The following is a 19,696-nucleotide window of genomic DNA, read 5'->3' on the forward strand; positions in this document are numbered from 1 at the left end:
GAAGACAAGACATAACTAAAAGAAGAATTGAAGGAGATAGAGACATGAAAAACCCTCCAAAAAAATCAATCCAGGAGGTGTTTTTTTTTTGAAAAAATTAACAAAATAGACTGTTAACTAGACTAATGAAGAAAAAGAGAGAAGAATCAAATAGACAGAATAAAAATGATAAACAGGATATAACCACTGATGCCACGGAAATACAAAATACCATCAGAGAATACTATAAACATCTCTATGCAAAGAAACTAGAAAATCTAGAAGAAATGGATAAATTCTGGGATGCATACACCCTACTAAGACTAAACCAGGAAGAAGTTGAATCCCTGAATATAGCAATAACAAGCTCTGAAACTGAGGCAGTAATTAATAGCCTACCAACCAAAAAAAGCCCAGGACCAGAAGCATTCACAGCTGAATTCTACCAGAAATACAAAGAGGAGCTGGTACCATTCCTTCTGAAACTATTCCAGACAATTGAAAAGGAAGGACTCCTCCCTAACTCATTTTATGAAGCCAGCATCATCCTGATACCAAAACCGGGAAGAGACACAACAAACAAAGAAAACCTCATGTCAATATCCCTGATGAACATCGATGAGAAAATCCTCAATAAAATACTGGCAAACCCAATCCAGCAGCACATCAAAAAACTTATCCCCCACGATCAAGTCAGTTTCACCCCTGGGATGCAAGGCTGGCTCAAGAGATGCAAATCAATAAATGTAATCCATCACATAAACCAAACCAAAGACAAAAATCACATGATTATGTCAACAGATGCAGAAAAGGCCTTTGACAAAATTCAGCATCCATTCATGTTAAAAACTCTCAATAAACTTGGTATTGATGGAACATATCTCAAAATAATAAGAGCTATTTATGACAAACTCACAGCCAATTTCATATTGAATGGGCAAAAGCTGGAAGCATTCCCTTTAAAAACTGGTACAAGACAAGGATGCCCTCTCTCACCACTCCTATTCAACACAGTATTGGAAGTTCTGGCCAGGGCAATCAGGCAAGAGAAAGAAATAAAGGGTATTCAAATAGGAAGAGAGGAAGTCAAGTTGTCTCTGTTTGCAGACAACATGATTTTATATTTATAAAACCACATCTTCTCAGCCCCAAAACTTCTTGAACTGATTAGCAACTTCAGTAAAGTCTCAGGATAAAAAAATCAATGTGCAAAAATCACAAGCATTCCTTTATACCAACAATAGGCAGGCAGAAAGCTAAATCATGAATGAACTCCCATTGAAAATCACTACAAACAGAATAAAATACCTAGGAATACAGCTAACAAGGGATGTGAATACCTCTTTAAGGAGAACTACAAACCACTGCTCAAGGAAATACGATGGGACACCAACAAATGGAAAAACATTCCATCCTCATGGATAGGAAGAATCAATATCATGAAAATGGCCATACTGCCCAAAGTAAGTTATAGATTCAATGCTATTCCCATCAAACTACCAGTGACATTCTTCACAGAATTAGAAAAAAACTATTTTAAATTTCAAATGAAATCAAAGAAGACCCCATATAGGCAAGACAATCCCAAGCAAACAAGAACAAAATTGGAGGCATCATGCTAGATGACTTCAAACTATACTACATGGCTACAGTGACCAAAACAGCATGGTACTTGTACATATAGACCAATGGAGCAGGACCTACATATAGACCAATGGAGCAGAACAGAGATCTCAGAAATAATACCACATGTCTACAACCATCTGATCTTCAACAAACCTGACAAAAATGAGCAGTGGGGAAAGGATTTCCTATTCAGTAAATGGTGCTGGGAAAACTGACTAGCCATATGCAGAAAACTGGAACTGGCCTGGAGCCCTGCCTTATGCCTTATACAAAAATTAACTCAAGATGGATTAAAGACTTAAAGGTAAAACCCAAAACCATAAAAACCCTAGAAGAAAACCTAGGCAATACCACTCACACATAGGCATGGGCAAAGACTTCATGACAAAAATGCCAAAAGCAATTGTAACAAAAGCCAAAATTGACAAACGGGATCTAATTAAACTGAAGAGCTCCTGCACAGCAAAATAAACTATCATCAGAGTGAACAGGCAAGTACAGAATGGGAGAAAATTCTTGCAATCTACCTATCTGACGAAGGTCTAATATCCAGAATTTACAAGGAACTTAAACATATTTACAAGAAAAAAACAATCTCCTCAAAACAAGACATTTACACAGCCAACAAACATGAAAAAAAGCTCAACATCACTGGTCATCAGAGAAATGCAAATCAAAACCACAATGAGATACTATTTCACACCAGTCAAAATGGTGATTATTAAAAAGTCAGGAAACTATAGATGCTGGTGAAGGTGTGGAGAAATAGGAACACTTTTACACTGTTGGTAGGAATGTAAATTAGCTCAACCATTGTAGAAGACAGTATGGTGATTCCTCAAGGATCTAGAACCAGAAAAACCATCTGGACCCAGCAATCCCACTACTGGGTATATACCCAAGGAATAGAAATCATTCTATTATAAAGACACATACTCATGTATATTTATTGCAGCACTATTTACAATAGCAAAGACATGGAACCAACCTAAATGCCCATCAATGATAGACTGGATAAAGAAAATCTGGAATAAAACTGGATAAAGAAAACCATGGAATACTATGAAGCCATAAAAAGGAATGACATCATGTCCTTTGCAGGGACATGGATGAAGCTGGAAGCCATCATCTTCAGCAAACTAATAGAGGAGCGGAAAACCAAACACCACATGTTCTCACTCACAAATGCGAGTTGAACATTGAGAACACATGGACACAGAGAGCGGAACAACACACCCCATGGCCTATTGGGTGGTGGTGGGTGAGGGAAGGGATCTTAAAGGACAGGTCAGTAGGTCCAGCAAACCACCCTGGCACACATATAACCATGTAACAAACATGCATGTTCTGTACATGTATCCTGTTTTTTTTTTTTTTTTTAGAAGAAATTAAAAAAAGAGGTTTAATTGGCTTACGGTTCTGTAGGCTTTACAGGAAGTGTGGTGCCAACATCTTATGGTGAGGCCTCAGGAAGCTTACAATCCTGACAGAAGGCAATAGGGAGCTAGCATGTCACATGGCAAGAGTGGGAACGAGAGAGAGGAGGTGGAGCCAGGCACCTTTAAACCATCAACTCTCATAACAACTCTCACATGAATTAGCAGAGCAAGAACTCACTTATTACCATTGGGAGGGCACCAAACCATTCATGAGGGATCTTCCCCCATGATCCAAACACCTCCTAAAAGGCTCCACATTGAACATTAGGGATTACATTTGAAATGAGATTTGGAGGGGACAAACATCCAAACCACATCATTCTGCCTCTGATCCCCTAAATCTTATGTCATCCTCACATATCAGAATACAACCATGCCTCTGCAATAGTCCACCAAATTCTTAACCTGCTTCAGCATTAACTCAAGTCTCAAGTCCCAAGTGTCAAGTCTCGAGTATCATCTGGAGATGAGTTCATTGATCCTATGAGCCTGTGAGATCAAAAACAAGTTATTTACTGCCAATATATACGATGGTGCTACAGATATTGGGTATGCATTATCATTTGAAAAGGGAGAAATTGGCCAAAAGAGAGGCAATACACTCACACAAGTCTGAAACTCAGCAGGACAGTCATTAAATCTTAAAGCTCCAAAACAATCTCCTTTGATATGTCCTACATCCTGGGCAGAATGGTGTGAGATGTCAGCTATGAAGGCCTTGGACAGGTTTGTCCCTGTGGCTTTCCAAGGCGCAGCCCCCATGGCTGCTCTCACAGGTTGGAGTTGAGTACCTATGGCTTTTCCATACTGTGGTTGCAGGCTGCCAATGGCTCTACCAGTCTCAGGTCTGGAGGGTGGCATTCCACTTCCCAAAGCTCCACTAGCCGGTTCCCTGGTGGGGACTCTGCAGGGGCTCCACTCTACATTTCTCCCATTGGCACTGCCCTAGTAGAGTTTCTCTGTGGGGGCTCTGCTCCTGTAGTAGGCTTCTGCCTGGGTATCCAGACTTTCCCATACATGCTCTGGAATCCAGGTGGGAGTTGCCAAGCTTCCTTCACATTTGCATTCTATGCATCTTCAGGCTGAACATCAAGGATTATGGCTTGCTCCCTCCGGGTGACAGCCTGAGCTTAACCTTGGCCCAGTTGAGCTGTGGCTGGAGCCTGAGTGGTCATGATGCAGGGAGCACTATCCTGAGGCTGTGCAGGGAAGTGGGGTCCAGGACCTGATCCCTGAAACTATTCTTCTTCCCTAGGCCTCTGGGCCTGTGATGAGAAGGGCTGTCTCTAAGAATTCTGAAATGCCTTCAAGGCCTTTTACCCATTGTCTTGGCTATTAGCACTTGGCTCCCTTTTAGTCATGCTAGTCTCCCTAGCAAATGGTTGCTCTGTAGCCTGCTTGGATTTTTTCTACCATAGGGCTGGGCTACAAGTTTTCCAAATTTTTATGCTCTGCTTCCCTTTTAAATATAACTTTAAGTCTTTTATTTGTTTCCATATATGACTTAGGGTGTTAGAAGCAGCCATACCACTTCTTGAATGCTTTGCTGCTTGGGCATTTTTTTTTCCTGCCAGGTATCTTGTCATCATAATTAAGTTTAAACTCAGATCCCTATGACATGAACACACTACTGTCAAGTTCTTTGCCAGGGTGTAACATGGGTAATCTTTACTCCAGTTCCCAGTAACTCCCTCATTTCCACCTAAGACTTAATCAGCCTGGAGTTTATTGTCCATACGTCTATCAGCATTTTGGTTACAACCATTTAATCAGTCTCTAAGAAGTTTCAAATTTTTACTCATCTTCCTGTCTTCTTCTGAGCCTTCCAAACTCTTTCAAACTCTGCCTATTTCCCAATTCCAAAGCTGTTTCCACATTTTCAGGTATTTAATAGCAAATCCCCACTCCTGGTACCAATTATCTGTGTTAGTTTGTTCTTGTGTTGCTATAAAGAAATACCTGAGACTGGGTAATCTATTAAAAAAAGATGGTTCACACTTGTAATCCCAGCACTTTGGGGGGCCGAGGCAGGTGGATCACGAGGTCAGGAGATCGAGACCACGGTGAAACCCCATCTCTACTAAAAATACAAAAAATTAGCCGGGCGTGGTGGCGGGCGCCTGTAGTCCCAGCTACTCGGAGAGGCTGAGGCAGGAGAATGGCGTGAACCCGGGAGGCGGAGCTTGCAGTGAGCCGAGATCGCGCCACTGCACTCCAGCCTGGGTGAAAGAGCAAGATTCCGTCTCAAAAAAAAAAAAAAAAAAAAAAAAAAAAAAAAAAAAAAAAAAAAGATGGTTAATTGGCTCTCAGTTTTGCAAGTTTTACAGAAAGCATGGTGCTGACATCTATCTCTGATGAAACCTCACAAAGCTTACAATCATGGTGGAAGGTAACAGGGAGCCAGCATGTCACATGGCATGAGCAGGACCAAGAAAAAGGAGGAAGAGCCAGCCTTTTAAACAACCAGCTCTCACGTGAACTAACAGAGTGAGAACTCACTTATTACCATGAAGAGGACATCAAGCCATTCATGAGGGATCTGCCCCCATGACCAAACACCTGCCACTGTGTCCGGAATTGGTGGGTTCTTGGTCTCACTGACTTCAAGAATGAAGCCATGGACCCTTGTGGTGAGTGTTACAGTTCTTAAAGGCGGCGTGTCCGGAGTTTGTTCCTTCTGATGTTCGGATGTGTTTGGAGTTTCTTCCTTCTGGTGGGTTCGTGGTCTCGCTGGCTCAGGAGTGAAGCTGCAGACCTTTGCAGTGAGTGTTATAGCTCTTAAGGTGGTGCGTCTGGAGTTGTTCATTCCTCCCGGTGGGTTTGTGGTCTTGATGGCTTCAGGAGTGAAGCTGCAGACCTTCGCAGTGAGTGTTACAGCTCATAAAGGCAGTGTGGACCCAAAGAGTGAGCAGTAGCAAGATTTACTGCAAAGAGCGAAAGAACAAAACTTCCACAGTGTGGAAGGGGACCCAAGCGGGTTGCCACTGATGGCTGGAGCAGCCTGCTTTTATTCTCTTACCTGGCCCCAACCACATCCTGCTGATTGGTCCATTTTATAGGGAGCCGATTGGTCTGTTTTACAGAGAGCTGATTGGTCCGTTTTGACAGGGTGCTGATTGGTGCATTTACAATCCCTGAGCTAGACACAAAAGTTCTCCACCTCCCCACTAGATTAGCTAGATACAGATTGCTGATTGGTGTATTTACAAACCCTGAGCTAGATACAGAGTGCTAATTGGTGCATTTATAAACCTTGAGCTAGATACAGAGTGCCGATTGGTGTATTCACAATCCCTTAGCTAGACATAAAGATTCTCCAAGTCCCCACCAGATTAGCTAGATACAGAGTGCTGATTGGTGCATCCACAAACCCTGAGCTAGACACAGGGTGCTGATTGGTGTGTTTACAAAACCTTGAGCTAGATACAGAGTGCTGATTGGTGTATTTACAATCCCTTAGCTAGACATAAAGGTTCTCCAAGTCCCCACTAGACTCAGGAGCCCAGCTGGCTTCACCCAGTGGATCCCACACTGGGGCCGCAGGTGGAGCTGCCTGCCAGTCCCGCGCCATGCGCCCACACTCCTCAGCCCTTGGGTGGTCAATGGGACCGGGCGCCGTGGAGCAGGGGGCAGCACTCATTGGGGAGGCTTGGGCCATGCAGGAGCCCACGGTGGGTCGGGGGGAGGCTCAGGCATGGTGGGCTGCAGGTCCCGAGCCCTGCCCCATGGGCAGGCAGCTAAGGCCTGGCGAGAAATCGAGCGCAGCGCTGGTGGGCTGGCACTGCTGGGGGACCTGGTGCACCCTCCGCAGCTGCTGGCCTGGGTGCTAAGTCCCTCACTGCCTGGAGCCGGCCAGCTGCTCCGAGTGCGGGGCCGCCAAGCCCAAGCCCATCCGGAACTCTAACTGGCCCACAAGCAACGTGTGCAGTCCCGGTTCCCGCCTATGCCTCTCCCTCCACACCGCCCCGCAGGCTGATGGAGCCGGTTCCGGCCTCGGCCATCCCAGGAAGGGGCTCCCACAGTGCAGTGGCAGGCTGAAGGGCTCCTCAAGCATGGCCGGAGTGGGCGCTGAGGCCAAGGAGGCGCCAAGAGTGAGCGAGGGCTGCAAGGGCTGCCAGCACGCTGTCACCTCTCACCACCAGGCCAGCCTCCAACACTGGAGATTACATTTCAACATGAGATTTGGAGGGGACAAATAGCCAAACCATATGAGTTACTATTCTGACATTCTCTGAAATAGGTGTATTTAGATTGTTCTCTGTTGGATGGTAGATATAGTTATATAAAAGATAGGTGAGTGATTTATAACTTAGAATATCCACTTGCATACTTCTTTAGTATGGTTAGTTAAGTTTCATCATTAAGCATGACTTTCATTTAGTGTCAAAAGTTAATGCTGGCTGGGTGCGGAGGCTCACGCCTGTAATCCCAGCACTTTGGGAGGCCGAGGCAGGCGGATCACGAGGTCAGGAGACTGAGACCACCCTGTCTAACATGGTGAAACGCCATCTCTACTAAAAATATGAAAAAATTAGCTGGGCGTGGTGGTGGGTGCCTGTAGTCCCAGCTACTCGGGAGGCTGAGGCAGGAGAATGGTGTGAACCTGGGAGGCGGAGCTTGTAGTGAGCTGAGATTGCACCACTGTGCTCCAGCCTGGGCAAAAGGGCGAGACTCGTCTCAAAAAAACAAACAAACAAAAAGTTAATGCTGCTATCAGTCCTGTACTTCTGAGACATGGATTGTTGGATGCTTAAAATGGTTTATGATCAAAAGTCTTAAAGTTCTAATATGACTATTAAAGTTTTAAATTTCTAACAAAGATGGAAAAAACAGACACTGGGCCCTGCTTGAGGGTGGAGGGTGGGAGGAGGAAGAGAAGCAGAAAAAATAACTATTGGGTACTAGGCTTAGTACCTCGGTGATAAAATAATCTGTACAACAAATGCCTGTGACATGAGTTTACCTATATAACATACCTGCACATGTACCCCTGAACCTAAAATAAAAGTTAATAAAAATTTATTACAAATTAAAAATAATATACAACACCAAGAGTGAGCCCTGATGTAAACTGTGGACTTGGGATGATAATGATGTGTCAATGAAGGTTCATCAGTTGTAACAAATGTACCACTCTGATGGGGGAGGCTGATAATGGGAAAGGTTGTGCATGTGTGGGGCAGTGGGTATATGGGAAATTTCTATTCTTCTTGATTTTGCTCTGTGAAAAGCAAAAACTTAAAAGACTTAAAAATTACAGTGAAGGCATCAAATTTGGAAAAATCAATAGCCTAGTTCCTTACTATGAAATCATATGGCATAGTTCTCTAAATGTAACCCTTACATGTTGTTTTCATGGACCTCATACACACTCTCTCTAGGAATAAAAGAGCAAAGTATTTTCATGTTTCCTTTTTTCTGAGTTTGTATCAGTATTGAGTGTGTGCAGGTGGGGATGGGAGGGTTACCTTTAGCCAATATCAGAATTGAGTTGAATGGAGGAATTACAATTTTCCAATAAAAAAATTCAAGAAGTGTTTTTTGCCTCCCAGGTGGTAAAATCATGCATACTTTTTATTTCCATTTTTGGTCTCTCTATATTTTCCAAGTGTTCAACAAAGTGTGGTTATTAGTTTTTATAATAAAAGACATTTTAGGTTATTTCTCTGATTACTAAGAGTAAAAAAAAAAATAAAGTTTTAAAGTTCTAATCTGAAATTTTCAGTGACCGCATTTCAGGAGTGCTCAAAGGAATATGTACAATCAAGGCAAATATTTTGTCTCCACTCCTCATTTCCCTGATGACAGAATTTTCCTAAGCATATTCCTGGCCTTTCTTTTTGTCCCTCTATTCTCTGTGCCCTAGGAGGTTGAAGGATTTATTTGATTGGTAAATTTCGGAAGGCTCAGTCCTACTTATCTTCCTTTTAGAAAAAAGCTGTCTGCAGGGAGCAAGTTACCTCTGCTACTTTTCTAGGCGCAGATTCTTCCCTTTTAGAGAAAGATCCTGTACTCGTTCAACGTTGCCTATATCTAGATACCTTCTCTGGCTGCTTGTTTTTAAGTAAGCCCATTTGGCTCTCATACTAAGCTACAGTCTTCAACTTGTCTTTTATTAAAAAATAAAGATATTTTTGGCCTTCATATGCTACTCTTTGTTTTTCAATTTGCTTAGAACATAGCCATGGAAAAGGGAAGCCATTTTATTGTTTCATGTACTTCTCATGTCTGACAGTTGACATTCTTCCTGAATTCTCTTATCATCAAAAAGCTTTGAGTCTCTAGTAAACACAATTTCTAAATCTAACAAATCTCATCATGACCAGCTCTCAGAGCCTACACTTGAGCACTACTGTTTTTCTCCAATGGAGGGAATTCAAGCTACTTTTTTACAATTTCAGAAAGCAGTTAGAAAAAAACAGCCTTAGGCTATCATTTTGATTTTTTAAGGTTACTGTTGATTCTGATGCTGAACACTGAGGGAAAATGCTTCAATTAAAGGCAGACAAACTCTTCCATATAAGAACACAGACAAATCTTCAAAGCTCATATTATTTGTGACCAACTCCTGAAGAAATATACTTTTAGATAACCTTCATATAGAAGGCAGGTAAATCACTCATCATATGTACATATGACATTTCTGAATATACTTACCTCAGCTGTGTGCTTTGCCACATGCCCCACGATGACAATGACCTTCCCTTTGAAGTTCTGGAGCATAGCAGTGTAAGGGCCCTGGGTAAGCTCCCCTTCTGCAGTGAAGGCAGCACTGAATGGAATGTTGATGCTTCCTGAAATGTGACCACGAATAAAGCTGAGAAGGAAAGTTTAAGGAAAACATTTATTTGTGTGCAATCTTGAGTGTCTGAGGGAAACTCAGAGAGCTAAGTGACTCCCAGAAGATAGTACTAAACATCTTCCAGCTCATGTGAGTATTTTATCTAAATGAAGTAAGGCAACTTCAGGAGGAAAAAAAAAGTTAAATTTGAAAACAAAGTAGAAAAGAGAAAGGAAGATGACTAGCCAAAGATATAAAAGGATCTTACATCAAAAGCATCTCCCATTACATAAACGCAGATATGGGTAAACAGTAACTACACTTAAAGAGGTTCTATAATGAGTGGAGATGGTGGAGATGGACTACATATCTTACAATTTAAATTTTCTAGTCAGCTGCTGCTTCATCATTTTTTTTTAAAGAAAAGGATATGACATCAATAATGAGAGAAAGAACTATACATAAATTCTGAAAAATGAAAGGAGAGAGAATTAACATTAACATTCCAGTGGGCATTATTTAGTTGAAGTTGTCTAAAATGGGCAGAGAATTTATGATCATGGGTAGATTACCTTTGAACTTCATCAGCATTAGTTTCTCAAACATTTCTAATTACTCAATATTCCCAATTGCAGTTTTCCTGAAGAGTAATGACTTTTCTCTCAGAATATAATTACTCTGATGGTACTTTTTAAAAAAAACTGAAAGTACTTTTATTTTCAGTAAAGATCTACTTTAAAATGAAAATTTTTTATAACACATACTAAGAACCTAACAACTCATATATTCTCAGCACCTATATCTACATCTGTGAGGCCTGAATCAGTTGCCAGAGAGTGTTTCCATATTTATCAAACAACCTTTTCAACTATGAACATCTTTTCTTCTTTTAGTGTGTTTACAGTAGCAAAAGCAATACAAATCTATCCTGGTCAAATGCTGTAGCAGACATGTTTGGGCTGCCTGCCCACCTGCTGTTTTCTTGTTTGGAAGAGCACCAACCACTGACCCTGAGGAAAGGGTGAGCCTAGGCTGTCGTGTTGGTATCAGATGACCCTGCTACAACCATGACTGACAGGATGGTGGAGGGGAGGGTGATGGTGGATATATGATGCAGGCTGAGCCAATGAGATTCTCTCCGTTGAAAATCAGAAATAAAAGACATAAAAGATAATGCTCAGACTGTGTTAAGCTTTACATGTAAAGTCACCTTTAAGTGCCTCTTCCATAAAATTTGTTCAGCCATCCATAAAATTTGTTCAGCCACATATTAGAAAATTAGAAGACCCTGACACTAAAAGAAGAACTGTTTAATAGATACATTCAGTGAATACTGTATTTGGTTAAAAAATACCCATCTATATCTAAATAACCATACCTAGTAACTATATCTATAATCATAGATAAGTATTAAGGTGATTTTGTAGGTTCATATCACCTATTTATTATGTGCCTTTAAAGAAGATTTTAATCTAAACTCCTTTCAGTTACTAGAAGTATGTCATAAAGTTATTATCCTATTATCCTTGTGATTTATTATTTGTTTAAAAAAATCTAGATTAAATATTAAAATGCTTCACAAAATACGATGGCAACAGAGTCTTTTTTGAAAGAGAAAGTTTTTCAAAATACAAAATGATTCCAAACCTTTTTTAGGCTACACTTTGGAAAATAAGGCACAAAAGAAACAGAGTTTTAAACCACATTTTCCTTATTCTTAATCTACTTCAACCAAAAAGTCCTGGATAATATCTAAGAACACTCATCCAAGAACACTCTTGTCATGAAACTTCTCACACAAAAATGATTGGGTAAGCATGAATGTCTGTAGACATGGTGGTCAAACCTCTAAATCCTCTATCATTACTGGCAAACAGCAGAGGAGAATGCATTACTGGCAAAAAAACAAAGGAGAATGAGATTGGCTTAGTTATAAATAAGTATATTTACAATGAATAGCCTGTTGTTTATATAAGGTGAATAATGAAGACAACTTTGGTTATTTAGAAATCTTTTCTTTTTTCCTTGGAAAGTATTTACATTGCCTACAATACAATTTCCCATGTGACACAGACAGCATTAGATGAAATAGAACTGCTTTAGGCAACCTCTAGACATTTGAGAGGTGGTCAGATTATATTGTAAATCTAGGTAGGTGAATACTTTTTTCACTTGTTGAGTCCTTCAAAATCAGAATAAAATATGAGGTATTTGGAAACTGAGCAAACAACAGATTTCTGTATATTTTTTATTAGAAAGAATAAATAAAGAGGGAAATAGAAGAAAATTTTTGACATATGGTGACTCTGAATGACCACAGTTGACTGTCATCAGTCATGAGTAAAATCTGGCAAGGAAAGAGAAATGATAGAGAATATGTTGAGATAAGCACATTTTTCCATGCTCTAAGAACTTTGGTTTTATTTCACTGTATTACAGTGGAAAACAAGTTACACAGGACCTTCGCACAAAGGTAGGGTTAGAGATGAACATGCAACACTACATATTTTAGAAGTATGACTGTCACTTTACTGCTTTCTGTATAATATAGATAAAAATCTGAATCTTCTACACTAATGTTTTACATTTTAAAAAGGCCTTTCTCATTACATAAACACAGATATGGGGTAAACAATAACCACACTTAAAGAGGTTCTATAATGAGTGTAATACTCAATAGTCAGACACTATGCTGTTTTATAAACTAAGAATTTAAAAAGCTACAGCTTCAAAGAACCCAGTTCAGAGGAAACTACTATTAAGGAAATAGTAGGCAAAGTATTTATGGGGTGATTAGCCCCAATCACATATATATCATGATACTGTAATCCCAACAATGACATTACAATTTTTGGTTAGGTTTTGGCAAAAGTGGCAATGGTATCCATAAACACTAATTTTTAACTTCCAGTGTTCATAGGAAATTAGAATTTTTGATGACATACTTGAAAGAATTAAAAGATAAAAAAACATCATTACAGAAGTCAGCAGTAATTACAATGAAATCTCTAGACTGGAATAATAATAGTTATGAAAGCATAAAAGCATTCAGTTATTGTAGCAGTCACTTCACCACGTGTTTGAATATGGTTGTTTACTACCCTGAATGCACTACAGGATATATTCCAGTAAACATACGAATTTTCTTTGGCATATGGTGACCTTACACTATATATCTTACCCTGTCTTGGAGTAAGTTGTACCCCTCCCTGCAAATAATCCATTCAGCTCAATATTCTATTTGGCAGATATTACCAAAAGCATTTGAATGTGTGCTTAGAACAAAATCAAAATTTTGCATTAAACAGAATTTGATAGCCCAATGCACAAACAGATTAAAAAAATTACTGTAAACTTCTGATAAATAAGTTTGATTATCAGAATAGCATTAACAGGTAGGGATGATGTATATTATCTTCTAGGTTTCTAAGATATTAAAACTTTCCTGTATTCATAATTCAGTCTACAAAACAATGCTGTAAGTAGATATGCTGTACTTCAATCAAACAGAAAAAAATCAGATATAGGTACAGTGTATAGGAAAATTACATGGTAGTTAACCAAGTATGTTCAGAAAGACTCTTCAATTTACAAAAAGATTTGAAAATTCCTTTAAAATATTGTTTAAAATTCAACATAGAAACCAGTTCATGTTTTTTTACATCCTAAAAGAGCACAGCGTTTTTGTTGGATGCCACACTTAGTGACATTGTATCTTTAACGACAACACACACCAATATTTCACCAAACCACTCAAGAAGATCTACCTACCTTTGTTTTTTGGCTGTTTGTCTGCTGGGTTAACTAATTATAATTAGTGTTACAGACCTTTCAGCCCAAACTGAAAGTTTTACCTTTAGTATATCAACAGCGAAAAGGAAATATGAAATTAAACCCATAGTTCTCTCATATATACCATAACTAAATAGCATTAACTGATATAAAAATGATGTTTAGATATCATGATTTTCTTTGCTAAATCTATTGATACTCTGAATGGCATCACCATCCCCCAAATCAACCAGTCAAAAATCTCATTTCCAACATCTTATCAATAGCAACATCCAATATTCTACTGCTCTAATACATCTTGTACTCACATTTTTATTCCCATTACCCCTTGCCTGTTTCAGATATTGATTTGTCTTGAGCTTAAACTACTGTAGTAACTGTTTTCTCCAACTTTTGTCTTTTCTCTTGGAAATACACTTGATTTACAATATTGACAGAGAAAAAATTTAAAAGCAAAGTGTTCTGACTATTGTATCCTTTCTGAGAAACTTTCCATGACTGCCTATAGGACAAAGCCCGTAATTCTCAGTTCAGTCCTCATGAATAGAACCTAACTACTTTAATTCCAACCAAACTAAATCATGCACTGTTACCAATATGTTTTCTATCTCCTGTAGTTTTCTCTGCCTAAATACCTTTTTCTCCTTATTTTTGCACATTCAAACATCCATCCTTCAAATATTTCATCCATGAAAGTTTCCCTTCCCACAGTATCTGTACATCTCTCATAACAGCAATTTGATTTTATATAAAATTTTCTAATGAAAATGACTTCTATCTAAACAACTGATAGGAACAATGTATATTATATTTATTTCATCTTTGAATCTCTTGGCAATGATTAATAGAATGCTTAGAACATCGCTTACATATTTGGTGAGTAAATGAATTTCAGAATTTTGCCAAACCTGGAGTAACTAGTATCAGCAGCAAATATGCTAAGGTGCCTTCTGGCCACCCCAACCAGTGGCACCAGTATCTAACAATGCCTGCAAGTGTCAATGATATAGAATTTCCCTTTGTCAGCACACTCTTGGAGAAAAGGGAAAGAAACAGCAACAAAAGTAGAAATCTCTTGATTTTCTTCAGCATAGGCTCACTAAAACTGGTTTATTTAGGGAAAAGCTAGGGACCTCACTCTTTATGACTGGATATGAATGAATGATTATACACATCAAATTTCTGAATAATTCAATCCTAATTTTGCCTGCAAGATTATCTCTACCCTCATCCATCCTCTACAATGCATTAATTTTTCTGAAATAAAAATCTGAGCATGGCACCTACCTGTTTAGAATTTTTTAAGTTTCTTACTGCCTTTGGAATAAAACCCAAATTTCTTAGCATGTTATGAGGCATTTTCAATGAAGCTACTTTTACCTACTGTAGTTTCATTACTAATTCTCATATATTCCAGACATGCTCATCCACAGTTCTTGTAACTTCCTAAATGTGTCCGTCTCACCTTCTCTGAGCCTCAAACAATGTGTTTTTTCGATGCCTTCTCTCTTTTCTTTGTTAGGTTACTAACTTCTACTTGTTTTTTATGACTCATGTCAGACATCACCTGGTTTAGGTGCCCATCCTATATTTCCATGACATTTGGGTATGCTTCAGACATAGACCATTTCATATTATACTGCAATTATCTATTTCATGTATCTATTTTAGTTATAAGACTGTGAGCTTCCGGTGGGCAGGGGTGCTATAATTAAACTCTATATCCCCATTGCCTGGCAAAGCAGGTCCTCAAACAGGACTGGTTGGCTGATTGAATGAGACTGTATGGCACTCTAGGAACTCGGGTCATGGATCTTTCTCATAGCAAATAGGAGCTCTTTAACAGCTAATATACTTTTCATAACTAACAATCCAGACATGAAGACATTCCTCAGCAGTTGCTATCGTATACTCCCACATTATACAAAGCCCATTAAAATATGGGAATACAATTGGATGGAAATTTTAATTTAGATAGATTGAACCTAAGCCCAAATGAGATGAAAAAAACCTTACTAAACCTTCTCATCAGTATCTATCCTGCTCTGCTCATGAGTATCTTTAAATTGCTTTGAAGAAGTTTTTATAAATCAAGTAAGGACAAAGAGACAAGAGTAATGCTAGTGTTCACTAAGGATGAATGTGCCATAATGAAATAATGAATACAACTGGGTTTATGTGTTTTTCAAAAAACAAATTTAACCCTGAGGTTGTCTTTGGTATAGTTTTAGATGCCAACGTTTTTTTTTTTAAATCAAAAGGTAAGAGTTTTACAAGTAAAGCTCAGCCTTGAGCAAAAACTCAGCCTTGATTTCAAGCAAATGAGTAACAATGCTTTAAAGTATTGCTGTTTACAGATAAAATAAGTTGGATCCACAATTACATGACTAAGACCTCTCTTAATATGAACTCCAAGAAAACTGAAACCCTAAATATTTATAACTATTAAAGAAAACAAGAGTTTGCTTCTGTATTACCATAGAAACTATTAACATCACTTCTGAAATTCACGTCACTACATGAAAACATTTTCTATTGCCTTCTTGTAAAATGCAATTTTTGTTTGCTTTGAAATTCTCAAAATATACTGAAGAACAAATATATCTGACTTGATTTTTACCTAGATTAACATTTCATGTTTCTATCTTCTAAAAGCAAACAAAAAAATGTGATTTCAACAAAAACTGCTGTTTTGCCTCTCTGAGCCTTTGGCTTTAATATTAAGAGTTTAGACTACATTAGGGTATCTTCTTATTCCAAAGTTTTGGGATTATGTTTTTATTGATAAGTGGGTAAAGTTTGTCTTCATATCCTTCAGTTTTCTTTTTCTGTATTCTCCATTCCCTTGGCCCACATTGGGGTTTAGGTAGTTCCCTAAGATTGCTGGCACCTTAATGTGCTGCTTCTCTCCTACAATCACAAAAACTGAACATAGATTAAAATATTACCACCTGCAGGCTTTTTGAATTTTAACTGAGACTATTCATAACACAAGCTAAATGACTGAAGCCTTAACAGTAGTGTTTCAGGCATCAAGTGAAGGTTCTGAAGGGGGCTTGGTGGTAGTAGTGAGGCTGTCCCTTAAATTTATTGGTAGACAGCTTATTTTGCCTGTGGATAAGATTGCCTCCCTCCCTTTCATAAGCAACCACTTAAATCATTTTACATAGGTTAAAAAAAAAGACAAGATGAAATATATTCTTAGACATTAAATCTGGAAGCACAATTTAGGAAAAAAAAATTCACCTATATCAAGATGTAAGAACTGTGTTAGGCAAAGACTTCCCATTTAAATGACGTATAAAAGCAAAACAGAAGATAAACATGATACAGGGACATTATAAATAATTTGAACAACATTTCAAAAATAATTTACTTCCTCTGGGGAAGGAAAAGGTGTTAGAGAAAGTTTCTTTTTTTTCCATATTGTACAGGGTCACATTTTGTGGCAAGAGAGAAATAAAACTATTTCAAAAATATCCTAATATTAAATATGTAATCACTTCTTAAACAGATTGTTAAAGTCACATAAATCCTAGACTTTAATTGCGAAGATTTACCTTGGTAAGAATTAAGAGTTACTGTACAAAGATAATTACTTTAAAAATATTATTAAAATTTCAATAGGCTTTAAAAAACATCAGCATATTAGTAGCTTTAGGGAAATTTTTATTAAAAAGATTTTGAATGAATTAAATATCATAAATTAAATCAATATAGTAGGAAAGGATCTTTCTATCATGTTTCTTTCCTCAAAGTGTTGCAATATTGCTTTCTAAAATTTGAAATACTTCAGTTTTCCTTGATTCTGTGGTTACATCTGTATAAAGATAACCACAGGTAGATTTGTTCAGTTGGTATCTGGGATTAGTCCTCTTATACACACAGGTGCTGAAGGTAATAGCTTATTTTGTGTATAAGATTTGAAGAAATGTATATAACATCTGAATGAATATAAATAGTGTAGAGGAATCAATGCATGTCTCATTGACTCATTAATTTCTATTAACTCATTTGTTTCAATCTTGTTTATGCTTAACTGTCCCTATGCAGAGACCAGATAGGCACCTGTAAAATAGTGTAAAATTTAGAAGCACAAGACTGGCTCTGCAATTACTAGTTATATGGCCTTGGGAAAGTTGCTTAACCTCTTTAAGCTTCAGTTTATCAGTAAAACAGAGATAACAACAGTATCTACATAATAGGACTAGCACCATGCTTGGTACAGTGTAAGAACTTAAAGACTGCTATTATTAGAAGTCAATTTACTTCAATCTATTCAAGAAGCAGCTAGTGTGCGTGGCTAGAAGCAGCTAGTGTGTGTGGCTCTCATGGAGAAAAACAGAAGGGGGCAAGTAAATACCACACCTTCAGCTGAAACATTCAGATATTTGCAGTGGGACTAATCAAGGAAACAACTTGACCTTTAGAGAATGAAGAAATGTAAGACAGGACAACAACCCACCTGGGAATAACATGGAACCTGGGGATACTCCCCCACCCAAGGGAAGTGGTGAGTGAATGAACGGCCCCAGAAAAACACACTCCTCTCATAGGTCTTTGCAACCCTCAGGTCAGGATATCTCCTTGTGAACCCACTCCACCAGGGCCTTCAGTCTTCAGTCTGACGGACAGAGCTACATGAAGTCTTGGCAGAGCAACTGCTCAGGCATGGGTGGAGACCCTGAAGCCTTAGATTATTATTGGGCTTTATGGCAAAAGTAGCTGCAGCTTTGGCAAAGTAGAAGGTTAGACTCCTGTACATACCTGTAGGAAAGACGCCGAATCCAGAAGGCTGAGTAGCAACAACCTGTAGGCCCCACTTCCATGGCACCTCACAAGATAAGACCTACTGGCTTGGGATCCAGCCAGCTACCAGCAGTGGCACTGCACCTCCCTAAGAAGGAGTTCCCAGGGAGAGGGGTGGGTTGCCATCTTTGCTGTTCAGACACCTTAGCCATTCCAGCCTTCAGGCTTTGGACAGTCTGAGCTGACTCAGGGCAGAAGGAATCCCACAGCACAGCATAGATGCTCTACCAAAATGTGGCCAGAATGCAAACTGCTTTTTTAAGCGGGTTCTGATCCTGTTCCTCCTCACTAGGCAGGACTTCCCAACCAGGGTCTCCAGACACTTTGTACAGGTGCCTTTAAACCAGCAACGGGTCCATACCTCCCTGGGACAAAGCTCCCAGAGGGAGGAACAGGCCGACATCTTTGCTGTTTCACAGCCCTCACTGGTGACACCTCCAGGTTCTAGAAAATCCGAGATGACTAGGGCCTGGAGTGGGCCCCAAGCATACTGCAGCAGCCCTACAGAAAAGTGGGCAGACTATTACATGGGTTCCTGTTCCCATATCTCCTTACTGGGCAGATCCTCCAGGCCTGGAGTTCCAGCCACCCCGACCAGAGCTATCGAGCCAGTGCGAACTCAGCAACTCCCTGTACAGAGCCTCCAGGGGCAAATAAAAGCCTCTCTGCCACTGTCTTTGCAGTGGAACTGCCCTTGCCACCCTTGAACTAATGAAGAAGCAAAGACCTTAGTTGTCTTATCCATACCTCCAACAGACTGCAGTTGAACCAGGGAGAGGAGGCCAGTCCATGTCCCACAGGTCCCACACACTCCCCAAAACTCATCACCAGACAGGAAACTCCTGGCTTGGGCCCACAGAACAAACCTCCATTTTAGGCTGACTTCGCTAAGTGATTGATGACCTGCATCTCTCTGGGGCAGAGCCCCCAGGAGTCAAAAAAATGACGCTTGGCCACAACCACTATTAAGATCTCTTCCTCTACTGCCGCTAAGCTGGGGAAGGAATATAAACTCTGAGATCAACCCAGAGCTGCAGTGGGCAGCCCAGGAGTGCCAAGTCATGAACTATAGCAGGCACTCAAGGGGGAGAGGAGCCCACACTTTCAGAGGACTGAGAGGAAACATGGCTGCAACTATGAGAAAACATAAGGGAGCCACACTACTGAACAAAAGTCTACCAACTGACAAATAAGCCTAAGTGTCACCTGCTGGATAAACCCCAAAGCTTCAACACAAAAAATACCTCACTAACATACCCCACTCTAAAGC

The 19,696-nt window shown here is 39.4% G+C and overlaps 1 protein-coding gene across 2 annotated transcripts in view; it reads right to left on the bottom strand.

The window, feature by feature from the left end:
* Nucleotides 1-19,696, bottom strand: part of TBCK (TBC1 domain containing kinase) — a 262,615-nt gene that overhangs the window by 42,081 nt on the left and 200,838 nt on the right. For both annotated transcript variants that reach the window (XM_030819188.1, XM_030819189.1), the window contains one exon: nucleotides 9,702-9,861. In XM_030819188.1, the coding sequence (XP_030675048.1) occupies nucleotides 9,702-9,861 (160 nt within the window). The remainder of the gene's footprint in view (nucleotides 1-9,701; nucleotides 9,862-19,696) is intronic.

The sequence above is a fragment of the Nomascus leucogenys genome, chromosome 9 (genome assembly GCF_006542625.1).
Source record: "Nomascus leucogenys isolate Asia chromosome 9, Asia_NLE_v1, whole genome shotgun sequence".
In the NCBI taxonomy this organism is placed as follows: domain Eukaryota; kingdom Metazoa; phylum Chordata; class Mammalia; order Primates; family Hylobatidae; genus Nomascus; species Nomascus leucogenys.